The sequence below is a fragment of the Pelecanus crispus genome, chromosome 1, assembly GCF_030463565.1.
Source record: "Pelecanus crispus isolate bPelCri1 chromosome 1, bPelCri1.pri, whole genome shotgun sequence".
Lineage (NCBI taxonomy): Eukaryota > Metazoa > Chordata > Aves > Pelecaniformes > Pelecanidae > Pelecanus > Pelecanus crispus.
In genome coordinates, this window is record NC_134643.1 from 159,313,688 (window position 1) to 159,333,741 (window position 20,054).

At 36.1% G+C, this 20,054-nt stretch overlaps 1 protein-coding gene across 1 annotated transcript in view; it reads right to left on the minus strand.

The window, feature by feature from the left end:
* Positions 1 to 20,054, minus strand: part of ATP11A (ATPase phospholipid transporting 11A) — a 70,734-nt gene that overhangs the window by 15,297 nt on the left and 35,383 nt on the right. The window contains exons 13-25 of the mRNA XM_075728105.1: positions 18,782 to 18,955; positions 17,198 to 17,361; positions 16,829 to 16,900; positions 15,016 to 15,089; positions 14,671 to 14,774; positions 12,686 to 12,867; positions 10,319 to 10,570; positions 7,585 to 7,759; positions 6,214 to 6,316; positions 5,818 to 5,963; positions 4,797 to 4,856; positions 3,089 to 3,216; positions 646 to 781 (exon numbers count right to left, since the gene is read on the minus strand). Coding sequence (XP_075584220.1) covers positions 646 to 781; positions 3,089 to 3,216; positions 4,797 to 4,856; positions 5,818 to 5,963; positions 6,214 to 6,316; positions 7,585 to 7,759; positions 10,319 to 10,570; positions 12,686 to 12,867; positions 14,671 to 14,774; positions 15,016 to 15,089; positions 16,829 to 16,900; positions 17,198 to 17,361; positions 18,782 to 18,955 — 1,770 coding nt within the window. The remainder of the gene's footprint in view (positions 1 to 645; positions 782 to 3,088; positions 3,217 to 4,796; positions 4,857 to 5,817; positions 5,964 to 6,213; positions 6,317 to 7,584; positions 7,760 to 10,318; positions 10,571 to 12,685; positions 12,868 to 14,670; positions 14,775 to 15,015; positions 15,090 to 16,828; positions 16,901 to 17,197; positions 17,362 to 18,781; positions 18,956 to 20,054) is intronic.

Genomic DNA, 20,054 nt, shown 5'->3' on the forward strand with positions numbered 1-20,054 from the left:
AGAACAGTGAAAAATGAAATGGGTATCATGACAAATCCACAATAGTCTTACCATGTGAGTGCTGGTTGTCATTAGCTGAGGATAGGAAGAGAAGCAAGTAGCAAAAAGAAAAAAAGCACACAAATAAAATAGACCAAAATATCAATGGGTAAAATAAATAAAATGCAAAAGTTCTTAAAATTTGCATTCATGTGACTGCAAAGCAAGTAGAGATAGATTATTTTAAGCTGCCATATGTAAAAAGTAATTAAAATATTAAAAAGCTTGTTACATTTAAGCTCTTTTATGATCATTCATAACTACTCTACCAGGAGTCTTTTGATATGTTAATCAGATATTCATCAGACGCATGTTAAGCACAAAACAGAAAGGTTACTATGTAAATTCTGAAGGAATACTTGGAATTTACAAACTATATTTCTCCTAAGTTGTATCTAGTCCTATGCCTCTGCTTACTGATACATGGAATTCCTATTACATAGTTCAGACTTTGCTAAACAGATAATCCATCTATCTCATCGTAACTCATAAAACAGTTATCATCTGTGCTGGAAATCTTGAAGAAAACAATTAAAACTACGTTCATAGCACATTTGACATTAAAAAAAAATTACCTTTGATTGACTGATCAAATCCAACACTAACCTGTCCATTGCTGGTCACAATTGTGTTGTCAAACAAGAAATAGGCACCAAAGAAAAATACCACAGCATCAAACACTCCTAGGAATGTCCAATAGATAAATGCACGCCAGCGCAGCAAAGCATTCTTGGCAACATCTCTGTATAAAACAAGATATATGCATTCATTATCAGCATGTTCAAAAAGCTTAGACAAATGATGTCACTCATATTGTTTTTGAAGGAAGAACAATTAAGAGATGGCATGCAAAGCCACCACATTTCCACATGAGAACTGTCTACCACTTCACAACCGCATCTTTCCTGAACATCTCCTCTTTATTTTTTTTATTTAATTTTTACTAAACCCATTTAACTGCTACCTGTAATTCTGCTTATTCCAACTGTATGGTAAATTTTGCTGTGCTGCACCCTTTTACTTTTCAATCTTTCTACAGAAGTGTCGTGGTTTAGCCCCAGCCAGCAACTAAGCACCACGCAGCCACTCGCTCACTCCCCCTACCCCAATGGAATGGTGGAGAGAATCAGAGGAGTAAGAGTGAGAAACACTCCTGGGTTGAGATAAGAACAGTTTAATAATTGAAATAAAGTAAAATAGTAGTAGTAATAATAACAATATAATAATAACAGTAATAATAATATACAAAGCAAGTGATGCACGATGCAATTGCTCACCACCCGCCAACTGATACCCAGACAGTTCCCGAGCAGCGATCGCTGCTCCCTGGCCAACCCCCCCCAGTTTCTATACTGAGCATGACGTCATATGGTATGGAATAGCCCTTTGGTCAGTTTGGATCAACTATTCTGGCTGTGCCCCCCTCCCAGCTTCTTGTGCACCTGGCAGAGCATGGGAAGCTGAAAAGTGCTTGACTAGCATAAGCAGTACTTAGCAACAACTAAACCATCAGTGTGTTATCAACATTCTTCTCATACTAAATCCAAAACATAGCACTGTGCCTGCTACTAGGAAGAAAATTAACTCTATCCCAGCCGAAACCAGGACAAGAAGATATCTGTTTTCCAGTATTTGCTGTGCATGTGATGATCCACTGTAGATTTTAAAGGGAAACACTAGAGGTCTCTGGAGACTTTGCTTTATTTCCCATGGGGTACTTTTATACAGAATATTGTAACAAAACAAAATATTAATGTTATGCGGAACATGCGAAACAAGGATTTTGCAGTCAAGTTGCAGCTTGAGGTCAAATTGGATTTCTTGAATGTTTTCCCGCAAAAAATACAGGGATTAGTCAACAATGGAACTGTTCACTAGCATGCACTTTCTTACTACAGAAAAGCTACATATTACAACTTTAGTTCTTGCCCTCAACTTGGCACATATCATAAAAGACATCAGAGTAAATCAGAACACAGTTAAATGAAAACCCTGAATTACAGAAACATTTACTACCAACCAATACTTTCACCATATGCACTTTCATATGGTCATCAGACAGTTTAAGTCATTTCTCCCCACAGATTACCAATATACAGTGCAATACCATATAGGGCTAAGAGTAGCCTCATCTGACCCAGAATGACTCCACTATTGCCCAAAACAGCTTAGTGATAGACTCTGTTAGATATCAAAACCATTTTGGTTTTGACCAGATAACCTCTGCTAGCTCTCAAAACCCAAGAAGGTCTTCTGAATGGCCATTTCTAAAACTGAAAACATTTAAAATATAGAAGAGAAAATAAAAATGGGGGCATTGGGTTTCCACAGAATATCTTGTATTCCTCTTCAATTTCATAGGTAAACACACATCACTGCATTGATTAACCTTTGGGCATCTAATACTACCTCTCAAAAAATGTTTTCCCTTTGATTATCTACTGTTACCACTCTCTAAAATGTACTGGTTTTGCAGCTACAAGAATGAAAACTGTGCACTGTTCCTAATTTAGATGGCCACATGCAGTTAATTAGCAAGAACTGTATTTCAAGTGGCTCAGAATCTAAACCAGTCATGATTTCAATGCACAGAAGTGAGTCAACAATGTACAGAGGACAATGTTGGACACCACACAGAATACATGCTATGATACAACACTCTACCACTCAGTCCTCTTTTCTTTCAGAATAAAACATGTATATAGAAGAAACAGTACATTTTCTCTTTTTAAAATACTTCTGTTCCCCACAGCTGGAGGAAATAGAGAGTACTAAAATAAATCATATTTCAATTTGTAGAACAGTAATTTCTTTTGCTCTCACTAACATAGCAAATGAATGGTGTGGATTGCAGTATGTAAATATACATGTAAAAATACATGTGTATCTATTGTAGTTTATAGACTGCGCCTCTGGTCTTCAACCCTTCTGTTGCAGCGTCTGATGTTCTACAGCAACCTCATACAGAAATCCTGAGGACTTTGATTATAATGGAGATAGATTCCACAACTGAACAGCCAAACTGTGGGGCATAAATTATTAATTTTACCTGTATAGGGAAGGCTCTCTCTTGAGTGTGTCTGCACTGACATGCTGTTCCAGTAGACCGTACAAGAGGATAGGAAGGGAAGTGAAGCTGATATTGTACAGTGTTAGATACGCAGTATCATATAAAGTCTGTAGGTGGAAAAGAATTAAATCAGCTAGTTTTAATTTTAAAAATGATCCACTGCATGACACTTGATTTAAAATGAATGAGTCAACTTCTTTAGAAAAAAAAAAAAAACTATATCCCTTCACAGTTGAGGCAAATATCCCTGCACAGCTGCTAATTGATATAAGACACCACTCTGCACTTGTACCCCATTCATCTAGAGGATAAAAGGTCAACTGAAAGATTGATTTAATACTCTGGTCCATGTATCGGTCCCTCCTATTGTTTCAACTGTAAGACCAACTCCAAACTACCCAAACTGAACAACAGTAGATTCTTGCTGAGGCAGAAATTCCTCTCTGGCACCTCCACCCCCACTTTTATCTCCTCCATGTCTCTAACACGGAGACATACAGGGAGGAAGGGGGAGTACTCCAGAGGTTCTTCAGCTGTGGGTGACTGCAATGCGCTGTACAAAGAAACACCCCAACATGCCTTTGATTCTTCTTCCCTCTGAACTACTTTTCCACGTATGTATCATCATTGTAACCAGCACTCAAACTTACCACATCACCCCATTAAAAAAAGTTGTTTATTTCCCAAAACCTATTTGGTGATCATTTATGCCATAAAAATTGTTGTCAAAACCCCTTTTTTGTTTTAGAACTATATTTAGCACTTAAAAGAACAGGAAATTTTACAACTAAATTTTCATCAAGACATGCTTTCATATATAAATCCTAATAATGTTTGACAAAAACCTACAAAGTTTTCAATGGTCATTTGAAATGAAAACCAAAACAGACCAAAAAAATAGTTCTATCATTTTTACTCCTCCTGAAGCGTTCTTTTGAGACATTCCATAAATTCAAAGCAACAGTACTATTTTCTCCCAATTAAATCCTCCTCTTGTCCAATTTAATCCTGAAAACTTAATCCTCTCTTTGTCTAAGTCCAGTCATTCATTCCTTTGTTTTTTGCTCCCTCATTTAGAAGAAAGAAGAGGTAGATTTTCCTGCACAAATTAGACAAGAGCAAAGGGGAAAAGCAAATAAACAAAAATTTAGAAAGGAGAATACTGGATCCTCTCATGAATGACGGCACTTTTCTGGTGAGCAGCAGTTCACTTTTGCTCTATCTTTCCATGTTTATTTTTCCTTTTCAACAAATTGAATGCCGCTATTTGTCTGAAGTTTGCAATTTATACCTGCACACCCCGAGAAAACTAGTTCTTCCATTTTCATTCTGAATGCTAAAAATGAACAACTAGTTCAATCACTTATCTTTCATGATTATCTCTGTTCATGTTCAATAAGCTGAAACCTAACAGACATTTCACTTTGCATTGACATTTCCAAATTTTTGTTTCTGTGTTCTTTGACTTTGAAAATAAACATTGCTTTTATGATAATTCAAAATTGATTTCTGTAACTCAACTGCAATTGCCACTGAAAACCATATGAACCAAAATGATGCTGCTCTTTTTACAATGTCTAAACTAACCTAGAAATTTTCTCAGCTGAACAGGCACAGTGTTAAAGGATCCATTTAAAAAAAAAAATGCTGAAGAAAATATGGCAGTGAGGGAAAAAGAACAACTAACCTGTTGTGAAAACCCGCAGAAGAACTGATATAAAAACTGAGGAAAAATGAAGCAGACATTCTGAAAGACAGAGTGACACAGTCATCAAATGAAATATAAGCACTGATTTATATGCCGTACAATGCTATAGCTATGCATATCGTCGTTTTATAACACTAATAATATAAACACTGCAGGATCAGTAGAAAGAGCTGCATACATTAAACATCAACATTCCATCTTACAGTAGTACTGTTAAGAAAAATACTTAAAATATTTTGAAAGCAAACTTAAAGGCTACAGTTTCAAAATTCAAGGGCAATGAATTTTGCAATCCAGGAGCACAGCTCAGTTAAGGCAAGGGAAATAAGGTACAATCCAAAGTAGGACACAAACTGTGGTAAGCAAGCAGGGATACTCTGGTTAGCATGGTTCCCAGCAAAGTAATTTTAAGATGTTTCCAGCTATGACCCAAACTTCATCCTCTCCTAAGGATACATATAGTCAAACACTAAGACCTTGAATTATCTTCTGAAGGTTCCTTCCTATGATCTTCTATTGCTTACTGAAAGGACTTTGACTGGATCCCAGCATTTAGACAAAACAAAACTGTCTAAACAGGGGGACGCACATTACAAACTTTCACCACCTACGCTATCCTAATGAATTTAGGAACTAATGTAAAATACATTATGCTAAGTTCTCAAATACTATTTCCAACTTGATCCACTCTAGAGAGAACCAGAAGTAAGTAGAAAGTAAGTAGAACAGTCTATGCTGGAATATGTAAGACGGGAAAACAAAAGACAAGGCAAATTTTGCTTTTAAACATACCATAGTTTACAGAATATATCTATATAAAAGCTATTTCACTTGATGGTCTGGATAAAACCAATAATCCCATTTCAGGTTTGCGTCTGGCACTCAAAATCTCTTTATGGAATTCTTGCTTTTTGTACTATTGACTGCACAAACTGTATATAGTTAGATATTACCATGGAAGTTTTTGAGATTTATGTAATTAGAATAAGCATTCTCCTACCTTATAAAAGAAGTATTGCACAAGTTCAGATATCCTAACATAATAAAAATGCCCATGAACAAGCAACATTTTTTTCAAATGTTTAAATTTAGGTATTGCATAGTCACTGTTTCTCGCTGCTTGACGACCTTCTTTGCCAATGATTCCTTTAAAAAAAAGTGATGAAGCTGTTTAATTAACTGAAGAGCTTTTTCAAAGATACAATTACTTGAAAAATTATATAATAATGATATGACATTGATCTAATAAGTGATCATCACTGTATCTCAAAATTCCTGGGGTAAATTCACTAAAAGTTGTCTATAAAATGTATAACCTGATTCTTTGAGACCGCCTGCTTTTAAGACGTGTTTTTTGTCATTTCACTTGAACTAATATTCTAAAAAGCGCACTTACCTATACCAACATGTGCTTCTAGAATCATACTGACATCATTTGCTCCATCACCAATTGCTAATGTGATAGGATGCTCCTTTGATAACTTGATCAATTTTACAATCTGGAAAAAAAACCCCAAGTGTTAAAAACTCTTCTCTGTAATGCTTTGCTTATTTTGCATGAGTGTTCAATTAATTAAAAATGACCAACACGGTTACATAAGAAATTCTCTGAAGGGACACAAAAACCAGTATTACCCAATGCAACTACTATGCATAAAGATCACAGTCGTTTCTTCATATTAAAAGTATTTGTTCCAAATATTAAAAAAAAAAAAACAAAACATTTTTCAAATACTTCTAAACTATTTTGAGAGAGATGGACAGGAGGAAGGAAGAGCAGAAGAAAGCAAGATGTTGTTGAGATTTCTTAATGCTGTGTAAGTGCATTAATAAATTAAAAGGGTTCCAGAAACAGAGCATACCATTTCAAAGAAATTCTGAAACTAAACACTGAAAGATTCTTATCTGTGCTGAAATTTTTTCTTACTGTTTAAGGAAAGATAATAGGACTCCGTATATATCTAAACACTGTTGACACAGAAACTGTCCAAAAATTTGACTTCAAATCTCTCCATTATAAATTATCACTTCTGTAAATTTGGTACTGAGTTAGCTACAACTAAAAACTTCTACAAACTTCCACACAGTTAAAAGTGCTGCCTAAATACATTTGTTAAGATGAATAAGGCCTACATATACTGTTCCTGAGCACTAAGAAATAGACATGACAGTTTGAAAGGAAAAAAAGTGTATATTCCAATGTTTGTTTCCTTTAGAAGTTCTTCAGCTATATTGAGATGTTTCAGTAATGGAAGGATATGTTGTTACTTGATACAAACTAGTACACAACAGTCAAGAAGTATTAAAAACAATAATGCACATATTTTTCTGTCTGGATTCTTCTTTCTTGGCTTCCCACTTATGTTAAAAATAGAAAATACCACTCTAAAGTAATAAATAATGCAGGTTCTTGTAGTATCACCAGATAGTAGGCTATTCAAAGATTATTAGGTTAAAAAGGAAGCGATTAGTTCGGTTCATTAAATACATTTATTTATCAGCATGTACCAACCATAAAATTTGCACAATATGTACACAAACCAAATTCAGGTGCACAGCTGGGTGCCGTTTTAGCATACCATTCTCTGAATTGCTTGCCAGTAGAAATTTTCCCCCCTCCTTTTTTTTTTTTTTTGCTTTTTCCTTTTTAGAAGACACAAAAGTAAATAGCAACATTTTAAGTTATTATGTAAGTCATACAGAATATTAACTTCCAATATTTACATATGTGCACAGCTAACAAACAATTATGAAATGAAATACAAACCTGTGCTTTTTGCAGAGGTGCCATTCGACAGCATAACACTGCACTGCAGTTCCTGCAAATTTCAAGAAAGAGCTCTCTGTAGTTACCAGAGCTCCCATCTTGTCTTGGCTTCATTATTAATGATAATGCTGCTCCATCAATAATTAAACCATAATCTTGCATATCAGTTGAAAGTCTGTTCAGGGATAAAATATAAACTAAGAGTCACTGTAAAATTCTCAGACATATTCTAAATTTGGCAATAGTTCTTTTGTGAAAATTAATTAATGAAAAAATAATGAGTATGGAATACTGCAAAATTAATATACTTCTAAAGGAAATTCCTTGTGTAGGACTGCTATTTATGACATTTTAAAATTCTAGCTTATGTTGAAAACACTAAGTGCTTCACCAGTTTGAAGACAGAAATCTGATACCTCAGTGACTTCACCAGTGAATATGAGTGTATAATTAATGACCTTTCAGTTTGGTTTGAAAGGGCTCCAAGAACTGCAGTGAGGTAAACTGAGTTGCAGGAAGAAGGTTAATTTTGTGGCACATTCCATAATGTAGAGAAAAAAGTTAAAGGGAAAGGCCTTTGGTACTCTGAAATCTACTTTCATGAAGAAAATAGCCTTGTTTTTCAAGGGTCTACGTTTAAGGAAGTGAACCACACTCTGAAGGAAACACCTAAAAGAGACTTGTTGGCCTGGAGAAATAAAGCCACTGCTTACATTTACAGTATGTCTACTTTGTGTTTAGTGTAGTGGCTAAGTCCAGTACAGGTATATCTCTAATTATAATATTATAACATAATTATTATATATGTAATCTATAACACTACAATATATTGTTATATATATTAATCTATTACTGGTATACCTGTAATAATTCGGACATTGTTAGAAGTGTAACCATGGTCACATGAAGCACAGTTTACCACCATAACATATGCTGAACAATGGGGGAAGATGGTCCACACTGCGTGCCACACTACAAGAACAGTTTTCTGCAGCATCCAAACCAGTTATTTCAGAGCAACCTTGATTTGCCTGCATTACACAGCAGCCTCAGGCTCCAGCTCAGCAGTGAGTGTTGTCTAAACATACACTGAGGTTTATTTGTGCTCTGGTTTCAGTGCTCCAAGGCTGTACTACTGTGCATGGTTTTTCAACAAACGTAGTTTCACCAGGACCAATGTTTGCGAGGAAAACACCACATTTATTAACAAGTGTATTCTATGCTTCTCCATCTTCACTACTAGAACACAAGCTATTTTTGACAAATAATATAAAGTACTGTAAACTATACTTAATAACAGTTCACAGGTATTTTCAGTACCTTGTTACTATTGGCACAAATAGGGCAATGCCATTACTATACAATGATAACAACCAAAAATGTACTATTATGAAGTTCAGGGAATGTACTGCATATTTAATGTATTACAGTGAAAGACTGTCAGCCTGACTTTCAACATCCAGGCAGAATCCTGCTATTACTATCTTAGCACATTCTCCAAATCTGGAGCCAAAGACAAAAAATTCTGATGAGTCTTAATGTCTAGAAAATTGGCATTGCATAAAAAGTTAAACAAACATATTTAGACATATGTTGTAAAAACTGTGGTATTTAAGCTAAATGAGGTATAGCTGATATAGGGAAATACAATTTATTTAACTGAATATACAAATTTTCTCGATTAGACCAATAGGGTTTAAAGTTTAAGAAGAGCTAAGAAAAATGCTCAGGCTCAGAGTTTCAAGCTGTAAAGCTAAGAGTTTTAGAAACTTTGCTAAAATATCACAAATGATTGTTAGCTTGTTGTTCCTTTACTAAAAACTTATTGCAAATGCATATAAAATGGACTTGCTAGCTGGTTCCATATTAAAAAGAAAAACAAGGCAAATACACACCATTATGTCTGGAAGACAACTTATTTTCTTAACAATATCTTAAGATGATAAAAAAGTTTTAGAACCTAATTCTTAGGTTTTTACAGTGGGGAAAAAAAAGAGCAATTAATGCGTTCCAAACACTATGCCTCAAATAAGTAGCCTAATTCACTACCTGTAGTTACATTATACCTTTTTTTTTTTGCTTTTTAATGCCATTTTTTATCTTCTTCCATGTTATGTTTCAAGGAAATCACTTCTGTATACATGATACCTATCCTTCTCTAGATATTCAAAATCCACAGAAGTTACTGGTTTCTTTATAGTTTAGGGCACTAAGTATTTTTATGCACACCAGAAGATTTGGTACTATGCTGTTGCCTGTTACCTGTCTGCAAATGTAGCATAATCTTCCCTAGAAATAGCTCAGTAGGGCCAAATATTGTTGCTCCCTACGGCCTTGGTCTTATCAAGAAAGTCACACCACATACTAACTCTGATTACAGCAATAAATCATATCTGCTTCCTTTTAGAAGTTAGAAACAGTATTTGCTTTACTATCATTTTTGCCAAGAATATTTTTGTAGTGGAAAAATATATAATTAAAATGTCAGTTGTGATTTTTCTTGTAACAGTTACAGCAGTACCAGTAATGAGATAAAGAACCATGACTGAAAATTTAAACTTACATGGAACAAATTTGTACTTAATTACCATACAATAAGTCACACTAACAACAGAAACTGAAACATAGTATGTTGCTGCTCTTAAGGTAATTGATTTAATTACCAAAAAAATTTAATTGTCTATGGAATGCACAGAAGCCCATTCCTGGCTTAAAAATTCAACCTTTTCCTTACCCTGAGAAAGTATCCCTGGTTAAGCTGCCATTGTGTCTTAGGACAGTTTTGCTTAGGTCAAAAAGCACATCATGTAAACTCTGTTCCTCAATTTTCTTTGTGGTTAGCTCAAGTATTTGTGTATTTCTTCGGAACAGTTTGCAAGCATAGCAAGTAGCTGCAGCAGTCTCCATTTTGTCTCCCGTCAGAACCCAAACTTTAATTCCAGCTTTCTGGAGTGCTTCAATAGTGTCAGCAGCTTTTTCTTGTAGTCTGTGGAAGTCAAATGACAACATACACTGATAGATTGCTTGGAAATGAGAAATTCAGAGGTCCTTATTGAAATGTTTCTATAACTAAATAAAAAATTCCAATAAAAGTTATCAGATCTAAGAATTTTCCCCAAGGTGTGAATCTAAAAATTGTTTAGGGGAGTAGAACATTATAAATAATTAGTTTTGACACTTTCAAAGTTTCACCTTTCATATATATAGCCTAAAAGACAAGATGCTTCATTCCCCAGACAAGTACTTTAATCAAAACATTTTCAGTGCTTTCAGCTAATGACATCAAACAGTGAAGTACTGCTGAGTTATTAAAGTGACCTCCCAGTTTTAACAGACAGTTTTTGCATTTTCGTAAGACCTAAAGATTCTTCCTTCATTTTCTCAATACCCATTTTGTAGTTCTTTCCTCCCAAACTTTTCCCTACATTTTTTCATTAAGGTATTACATGAACTACATGTAAATGGCTTGAATATACTGGTTTTTGTACACTTAACTATTGTTACTAGCTTACTAAATTATAAAGTTACCATGTGTAGCTTTAGCAGGCTAAATGTATGGAATTGATTCAAATAAAAGTTTTTTCAAATAATTCTCTAATCCAGAAAAAGAGTTACAAGAGACTCGTCAACTACAGACATGTGCAGGTCACCCAGGGGATCAGGCCCAGCCAGCATGGGTCCATGAAAGGCAGGTCCTGCTTGACCAACCTGATCTCCTTCTATGACCTGGTGACCCGCCTGGTGGATGAGGCAAAGGCTGTGGATGTCATCTACCTGGACTTCAGTAAAGCCTTTGACACCTTCTCTCACAGCATTCTCCTAAGGAAGCTGGCAGCTCATGGCTTGGATCGGTAAAAAAACTGGCTGGCTGGTTGGGCCCAAAGAGTTGTGGTGAATGGAGTGAAATCCAGTTGGCAGCCAGTCACAAGTGGCATTCCCCAGGGCTCAGTTTTGGGACCAGTTCTGCTCAATATCTTTATCAATGATCTGGATGAGGGGGATTGAGTGTGCCCTCAGTAAGTTTGCAGATGACACCAAGTTGGGCAGGAGTGCTGATCTGCTCAAGGGTAGTGCCCTGCAGAGGGACCTGGACAGGCTGGATCGATGGGCTGAGGCCAACTGTATGAGGGTCAACAAGTGCCGGGTCCTGCACTTCGGTCACAACAACCCCATGCAACGCTACAGGCTTGGGGAAGAGTGGCTAGAAAGCTGCCTGGCCAAAAAGGACCTGGGGGTGCTGGTTGACAGCTGGCTGAACATGAGCCAGCAGTGTGCCCAGGTGGCCAAGAAGGCCAACAGCATCCTGGCCTGTATCAGGAATAGTGTGGCCAGCAGGAGCAGGGAGGTGATTGTTCCCCTGTTCTCAGTGCTGGTGAGGCTGCACCTTGAATACTGTGTCCAGTTTTGGGCCCCTCACTACAAGAAAGACGCTGAGGTACTGGAGCATGCCCAGAGAAGGGCAACAAGGCTGGTGAAGGGTCTGGAGCACAGGCCTTATGAGGAGCGGCTGAGGGAACTGGGGTTGTTTAGCCTGGAGAAGAGGAGGCTGAGGGGGGACCTTATTGCTCCCTACAACTACCTGAAAGGAGGTTGTAGTGGGGTGGGTGTTGGTCTCTTCTCCCAAGCTGATAATGATAGGACAAGAGGAAATGGGCTCAAGCTGCGCCAGGGGAGGTTTAGGTTGGAAATTAGGGAAAATTTCTTCACGGAAAGGGTGGTCAAGCATTGGAACAGGCTGCCCAGAGAGGTGGTGGAGTCACCATCCCTGGAGGTGTTCAAAAACGGGTAGATATGGCACTGTGGGACATGGTTTAGTGGGCATGGTGGTGTTGGGTGATGGTTGGACTGATGATCTTAGAGATCCTTTCCAACTTTAATGATTCCTAGTTTTTACTTTCACTAAAAAATAATCCAGCCACCAAGCCAGGAAACATGAAATTGCTACTCTACTCTTAATTTGTTTAGTAGTGGACGTGGTAGTGTTAGGTTAATGGTTGGACTGGATGATCTTAAAGGTCTTTTGCAACCTAAACGATTCTATAATTCTATGATTCTACTTTGGTAACATCACTAAACATAAGAAACTAAGAAATGTACTAACCGATCTTCAACAGCTGTAGCACCAAGTAAAATAAAATCCCTCTCTATCTTCTCATACACTTCTGCCAATTTCTTTTCCCGGTCCTGGAGGGCCAACTTTGCATTCTGAAGCAGCTTCTGTGCATTTCTATATTCTTCTGCTGTGAGCTTTTTATATGCAACGCACAATGTTCGCAGTCCCTCCTAAAGAATGCAATCAAAAAACCAAAATGCCTCTTAGAAAACTCTTCTTAGACTTCTTGCTGGTGTTTTTGCTGGAATGTATGAAAAATTGGAATGATTTTACAATTAACATGAAGAGTCCCGCTACTCACTTTTATAGTGAAGTGAGTATGGTATAGACTAGTACAGTATAGTCTAGACTAGAACATGGGTCAGCTTGATCCTGTGCTGCCCTGGAAGCAGTTACAACCTGAGGGACGAACCTCAGTCCTCCAGAAGAGAAACATCTCAGCCACCCAGCTGGATGAATGAGATTACCAGGGAAAGGAGAGTCAAGATAAAGGTTTCCTTCCCTATGTGTATAATTAGGCAGGATGAATCAGAATAAATAACAATAATATAAATAGTAGCTCTGCAGAGTCTGATTTTGATGGTGTGCTGCAGCAGAGAAAGGGACAAGGACAAAATATCTCAGAGAGTATTCAAAGTGAAAATCTAACTGTGCCATTTCGGTCAAATGAAAACTAAAATTTATTTGTGGGTACTTCAGACTAGATCAGACTTTTGAACTGTGTGATGAGTAAGAAAGGGAGTACATAGAGCGTATAAGGTGGGAAAAAGCTGCTACAACACAGAAAGGAAGTATTGCCACCTCAAATATATTGCCTCTCACAACACCATTTAACTGGCACTTTATCTTCATAAACTTTAATCCAGTATGTCTTTGTATAGTTACTTATTACCAACTCAAGAAGGAGAATTATTAAAAAATCTCCCTGATTCTTGCTACTGATAAGGGCACGTGCCAGGTGGCTGCCTGTATCTTCTTTCAGAAGCTTCTGCGTGTAGAAGCCAGACCTATTTCCAGTTATCCAGGATGAAGAAATAGCTCTTGATCTGGATTTCTCTCTTCACAGACATTGGATGGATATGGTATGTAAACACTTCTTTCAGTTTCACCAGCCTCCTTCACTTGTAATTACCAGACAGCTGTTTCATATAGTAAAGCTTAGCAAAGCACTTTGGCAAAGAGTTTTGAAGTTTCCCTTCAAAACAAAAGCAGGTAACACTGTAGGTATTTTTTCACATACACGTAATAATACTTTGTTTTCAGTTTGAGTACTGGATGCCAGCAAATTTTATCCTATTTATAAGACTGGCAGTCATATTCCATTGCAATGGGTTTTACATATTTTTGGCAGAATCCAGTATTTTACAACTCCAAATACCTTTTCACCTTTTAGGTAAAACCAAGTTCTCAATTTCTTTTAAAGATTATCAGGCAGTTCAAAGTTCATTTTTAGCAAGCTAAAATGTAAGTACAAGGATGACCACTGCACTGTTTCCCCATAAGAAGCACATCTGTTCCTACATTGTGCTCTAATGGATTTTCTTTTTTAAGAGCTTGTAAAGCAATCAAAGGCAGCAAATCACAATTGCTAAGTCTGAGGACTGAAAGCAGGGATGAGATTTTCAGTGAAGTGTTTCACTTTTCTTTCATTCAAAGGTTAATTCAAACCACCACAGTTGTGAAAATGCCATACTAAAAAGCTAATTGATGACCTCTGATATAACGTACCATTGTGCAGATCTAATGCATTCATATCTCACCACAACTGCCATTTGGAAGATGAGATGGAAGACAGATTGAATTAAGGGAGTAACACAGACTGCTACCCATACAGCCTGTGTGCACTTTGGCATAGAATAATCTCAGTGCCAGGGAAGACAAAACTGTTACCAGATCAAGCAGGATGTAAGGACACTTAATTTTTTTTTTTGACACTGATATCACGTGAACAGATCAACAAAATGGAATCTTACCACTGCATTGCGTTCAACTCTGGATCGTACTTGCTCAATTTTGCCTTCTTTAACTCTAGGAAATATGGAAGAATCTGCTCCCTTACAAAACAGAAATATATCACCTAAAAGAGACAGCATATGGAATTCAAAATGGCCAAATATATCTCTCTCCAAAAAAACATCCAAATTACTAAGTCTTCCAAAAGTTTTCTTCCAACTTTGCACTCATGCTGGTACCAGGTCCCCTCTTTTTTATAAAGAAAGACACACAGACTGTGATTAATACTTAACTCTTTGATAAACCTGAAATAAATTCAAGTGAAACAAAAACATCTAAGAAGAAACAGAATGTGACAGTCCTACCTGTTGAAGATTTAACAATTACACTCATTCGCCGTCTCACAGAATCAAAACTCAAAACCTCTAATAATTCAAACCTGAAACAGAAACAGAGTATTTTTTAAACAACTGTGCTTTTCCAGGTCACTAAACTGGTTATTATGACTTTGAGCATATCAAATAAAACATGACTTCTAACATGGAAAATTATGCTGAGTACTATGGAATATGGAACTAGTACAGAATGAAACAGCAGGTTTCAAATAACACATAGGAGAGGCCCTCAGCTCCTAATTACCTGAAACAGTTTGTATGCATGACGTTCATAAGTATCTTTGGATGTATAGTCAATATAATTTATTAAGCAGAAGACTAGAAACCTTGCAGTAGAGTACTATACTGCTTATAATGTAAGTAAATTCCTACCTATAATACCTAGGCATAGCCTTAGAACTTTAAGTGTGTAGATGCTTACACAGAAGTCTTTATTTAATATTTTTCTAATTTTGACTATTCCTATCTCCCAAAAATGCCCACCTAATTTCATGAATCTTGCTCAAGTGTTGACTGACAAGTTATTAAAGTGAAAAAACATTTCTTTTTACTGGTTTTATATTTGCCATTGTTTTTATGATTTGATTTTATCCCATGTTCCTTTCATTTGTAGGAGGAAAAATGAACACAAGCTCCTGTTGTACTGTTTAGGTTAATTCATCAGTTTATATACTTCTATCATTTAGTCTCTTTCCTATTTCCTTTTATCTAACAGAGCCCCCCCTTCTGCACAAACAGAAGCACCCTAATCATTAATCCCAATCTCTTCAGGATTCATCTGTTAATTGCTTATAAAATAGATCTGCTTATTTAATTAGATCATTCAGTTCTAAGTCCTTACAACAGCCCGGGATTCAAACCTATGCAAGACCACATTGTTTATTTCATTAAAAATTACAACAGATTCTAACAAGGAGCTGGATCAGGCCTATGTCTAACAAACTGTGATGTATTTTGGAGAAAATTCCTAATAATTATAGTTGTTTCATAAATCACCAAATTATACTGACTGCACTTCTTATGAATTGAGCCACAAAAGTCAGAAGTAACCTTTGGGAAAAATCCTCCATATTCCCCTAGAAGGGGGAAAAATAACAGCAGGGTTCCTGTATTTGTGTCCAAGAGTCCCTGTGTAGTTAACAGAACACACATGCAGGAAGACACAGATGTACAATAGCCTTAACCAGTAGGCATCTACAGAAGTGTAAGGTAACATTTTCAAAAGTATGTACATCTCATTAAACTGCTGTACTACTAAAATGTTATTGAAAATTTTACTCGAATTATGGTCTACAAGATTTATTCTACATGTCAAAGGAAAATGACAAAAAATCAGCACCTGCTTTAAATTTTCTTTGACCTAGCTATAAAAATTTATTCTATAGATATTACACTCCTGTAAATGATATGGATTATTTGTGAACAACAAATGGGCTACATACCATTTTCTATTAAGAAAATATTATTTATCATATAACAAAGGCAAAATACCCACAATTCCTAAAACTATTAGGAACTATTAGATTAGGTCATGAACCCCACACCACATCTTTGTTGTTATATTAATATTTCATATTGCATATACTGTCAAACTAACAAACTAAGTGAAAATACAGAACTACAGCATCTATTAAAATTATAAATATTAGTAGATCATTTACTTTTCTACTAAAATGTACAGTTTCTGACTTTTCTGAATTTAAAATTAAGGCATAGGGAAAGAATGATTTATTAAACATATCAGAAAAACTCAGTCTATTTTGTTATATATTTAACCACTCACTTCTCTATGTTATTTTCCCGATTTAAGATCTCCATAAAATTGTCCTTCAGTCTTAGATAGGTGTAACCAAGTCTGTAAAATGAAACACACATCAAGAGAATGAATACAGCAAATACATAATTATCCAGTTTAAGCATGTCATAAGGATTTAACACTGAGTTTCTCTTCTGGAAAAAAAAAAAAAACCAACCCAACCCAAACTGTTTTTATTTGACTTATAAATATGAATAATCATGACTGTATGTTAAGAAAATAATTAGCTCTAGATGATTTGGTGTTTGTTATTACGATTTTTGTGATGAAAACAATTTTGAACTTCAGTGATTAGATCTCTAGATTGAAAAGTAGAACACGTAATTACACACATACCTCTGTATTCCCTCAACTAAAGCAACTTCATCAGGTGATGATGAAATATATATACAAGACCTTCTTGAGAGCTGGTTTTTCTTCAACCCATCTACACTGTCATCATCTTTTACCTGAACAGTGTGGCAAAGGCAAAGAGCTCGGAAAAATAGTTCCTCTCTCTCCTAAAAAATGAAAGGAATGGTTGCCATTACGTGTGATCACTTTCAAGCATTCCTTTGAAAACTTTTCTTTTGGAAGGTTAGCAATGTCACTGATTACTACTATTTATTATCAGATAAAGGCAGTGTCACAGGTCACTTACCCTTTAGGGGGAGCCAAGTCCTTCCCAGTGGTAACCACACAACTGCTTAATAGCTGCCAGCGCTACTAGCATTGCCATGCAAGTCAAGCTGCTGATGCCCAAAAAAGACAGCATGCATCTTTTGCTTCCTCTGAGTGCCTAGATGCGGCTAAAGATTTTTTTTCTTTACTTTTGCTTAAACTTTAACAACCCATATTAAATACTAGTCAAGGTACAATTTTAGGACTCCCAAGTCCAGACAGAGGGATGCAGCACCTGGAGCACAAGTGTTAACAAGCCTTACAGATTTCAGTTTCTTACACTGCTTGAACACCTCTCAGAGCCATATAAAATAAAAGGAGTGTGGACATTTTGGCAGCTGGAGCCAACCAACTTCTGTAAAGTTTCAGATGGTTTGGTAATGACAGTTTCTGACACAGGAAAAGAGATTTCTATTTCACAGATACCTGGCTGTGTATCTTTGTGTCTGAATCTTATTCTTCTATGCTGTTCAATACAAACTGTGGCATTACAATTTCAAGATAAAAACACAGTGCACGTTGGGACCACATTCTGAGGGCCATAGGAGAGAGCCATAAGGCTGCTGAATTACACCAACATATTTTAAGAGGCCTTGTTTTGCCATAATGAAGGGTATAGCCAAAGTATGATTTGAGACTGTATTGATATATTTAAAATATATTGTCCTCTAGCTATGATTATTCTGCCCATTTACACCCTGCTCATCAATGGACATGTGAAGTCTCCTTAACTTTCAACTATGCTTTACACAACAAAAAAGCCATAGCACATACATGCTGTGTCTAGCACATTTCAGATGTGGTTATATTAAGTCACATTTAAAAGTAATTTAATTTGATCATAAACCATTCTCTGGCCACATCTTTATTCAGTGATGACTAAGTAAGTGTTTGCGTTGAGCACTCATTTTCCCCCTGGAGGAGTTTCCTGCCTTGCTTTCCCTATTGTAGCTAATGTTAAATGGAAACCAGCTATTACATTTCTTTTCTTTTTAGAACCAGAGAAAGTTCTACATTTTAGGGTTTTATTTAATGCAGTTTTACAGCTGCAGTAAGCTGGGAAAACTTCCTATTAAGCCTTTAAATCTTACTCTAAACTAGGAAAGGAAAATGTCTGTGTTGTGATGCATTTCCTGCCATTATCTACTTTGATTAGAGAAATTAAAGGATATTATATTTCTAATATTCCCTTCATCAACACAGTTCAGTTTTTCATGTTTCCTTGTAAAAAACCCGAGAACCTACAAAGAGTCATCATACCTTTCCACTTCCTCCTGGAGAAGAATCGATCATATCAATGCCTGTACAATCATGGAGAATTTGTCCGTTGCAGATAACGTGTGGTACATAAACATGCCCTTCAATGCAACATTCTACAAATTCCATGTTGTTCTCAGTTAACGTTCCTGTTTTATCTGTGAAGACATACTCAATCTGCAAATGAGCACAAATTAAAAACAGCAGGAATATGAACAGAGATTTTCCAAGGTCTCTTAACAAAACTGAGATTATTACTGGGTTACACCTTCCTTCAAATATCCTTATGAAGGCTCTTTCAGAAAGGAAGACAACAATTTCTTTTGGGAGTCATCTTCCATGGAAATGTGGGCCCTGAAAGATTTCATCGTGCCAGACTATCAGCAAAGCTATCTTTTGCCTCATAACACAAAAATAATGTGTTTAACCTACTTTCACTCTTCTCTCAAGCTCTTTTTTGGTTTTTAATGTCTTGGGTTTTTTAGTGTCTTGCTGCAACACAGATTTCATTTCCCAGGGATCACTATTTAATGTACTTGCCTGGATTTAGATCAGTTACTGTCAGAATAGTCCTAAGGGCAGTATCAGAATTCCCCACTACAATTATCTTAGTTTAAATGAGGACTCTGGAGTAATGGTCACATACCGGTTTACACATGGGCACTGTTATTGCCCTGGAAATAACAATATTGTCTCAATACTGAATTTTTCATTAATTTTATCTTTTACAATGACCCCCAGCATTTAAGGACAACAACATCAAAAATAAAACCAAAACCTGAACTATAAACCAGAACAGCTAGATAGGCACAAGCTCAATTTTGGATATTGGATATAGGTATTATATACAGATTGCATGCGTATGTTTGATAAACTGAGAGCATTATGCAAGGATAAGAATTAAACACTAGAAGTAAGGCAATTATGTAGTATTTGTCAGTGTTTAAAAACTTCAACATTTATCAAGTGCTTCAAACAAAATAAGAACCAGATTTTTACTCTCAGTCATAAGAGAAGTTATTAAATATGTGAACTTTTTTCCTAGGTTGACTTTGCTAATATTGATTAATCTGAAAAGGCAACTTTCCAAGTTTTCCAGTGGTTAGTTATCTGTGGACACAATACCCATATTCAACTTTTTTCAAAGTGGACAGGATTATATGGATTTCTTCCATCTCAACTCCTATATTCCATTTCATAATGCATTTATACAAGATACAAAATGCTATCAAGCAAAGGTCTTCTATTCATTCAGTGTGCTGCTTTGGAATCAGCA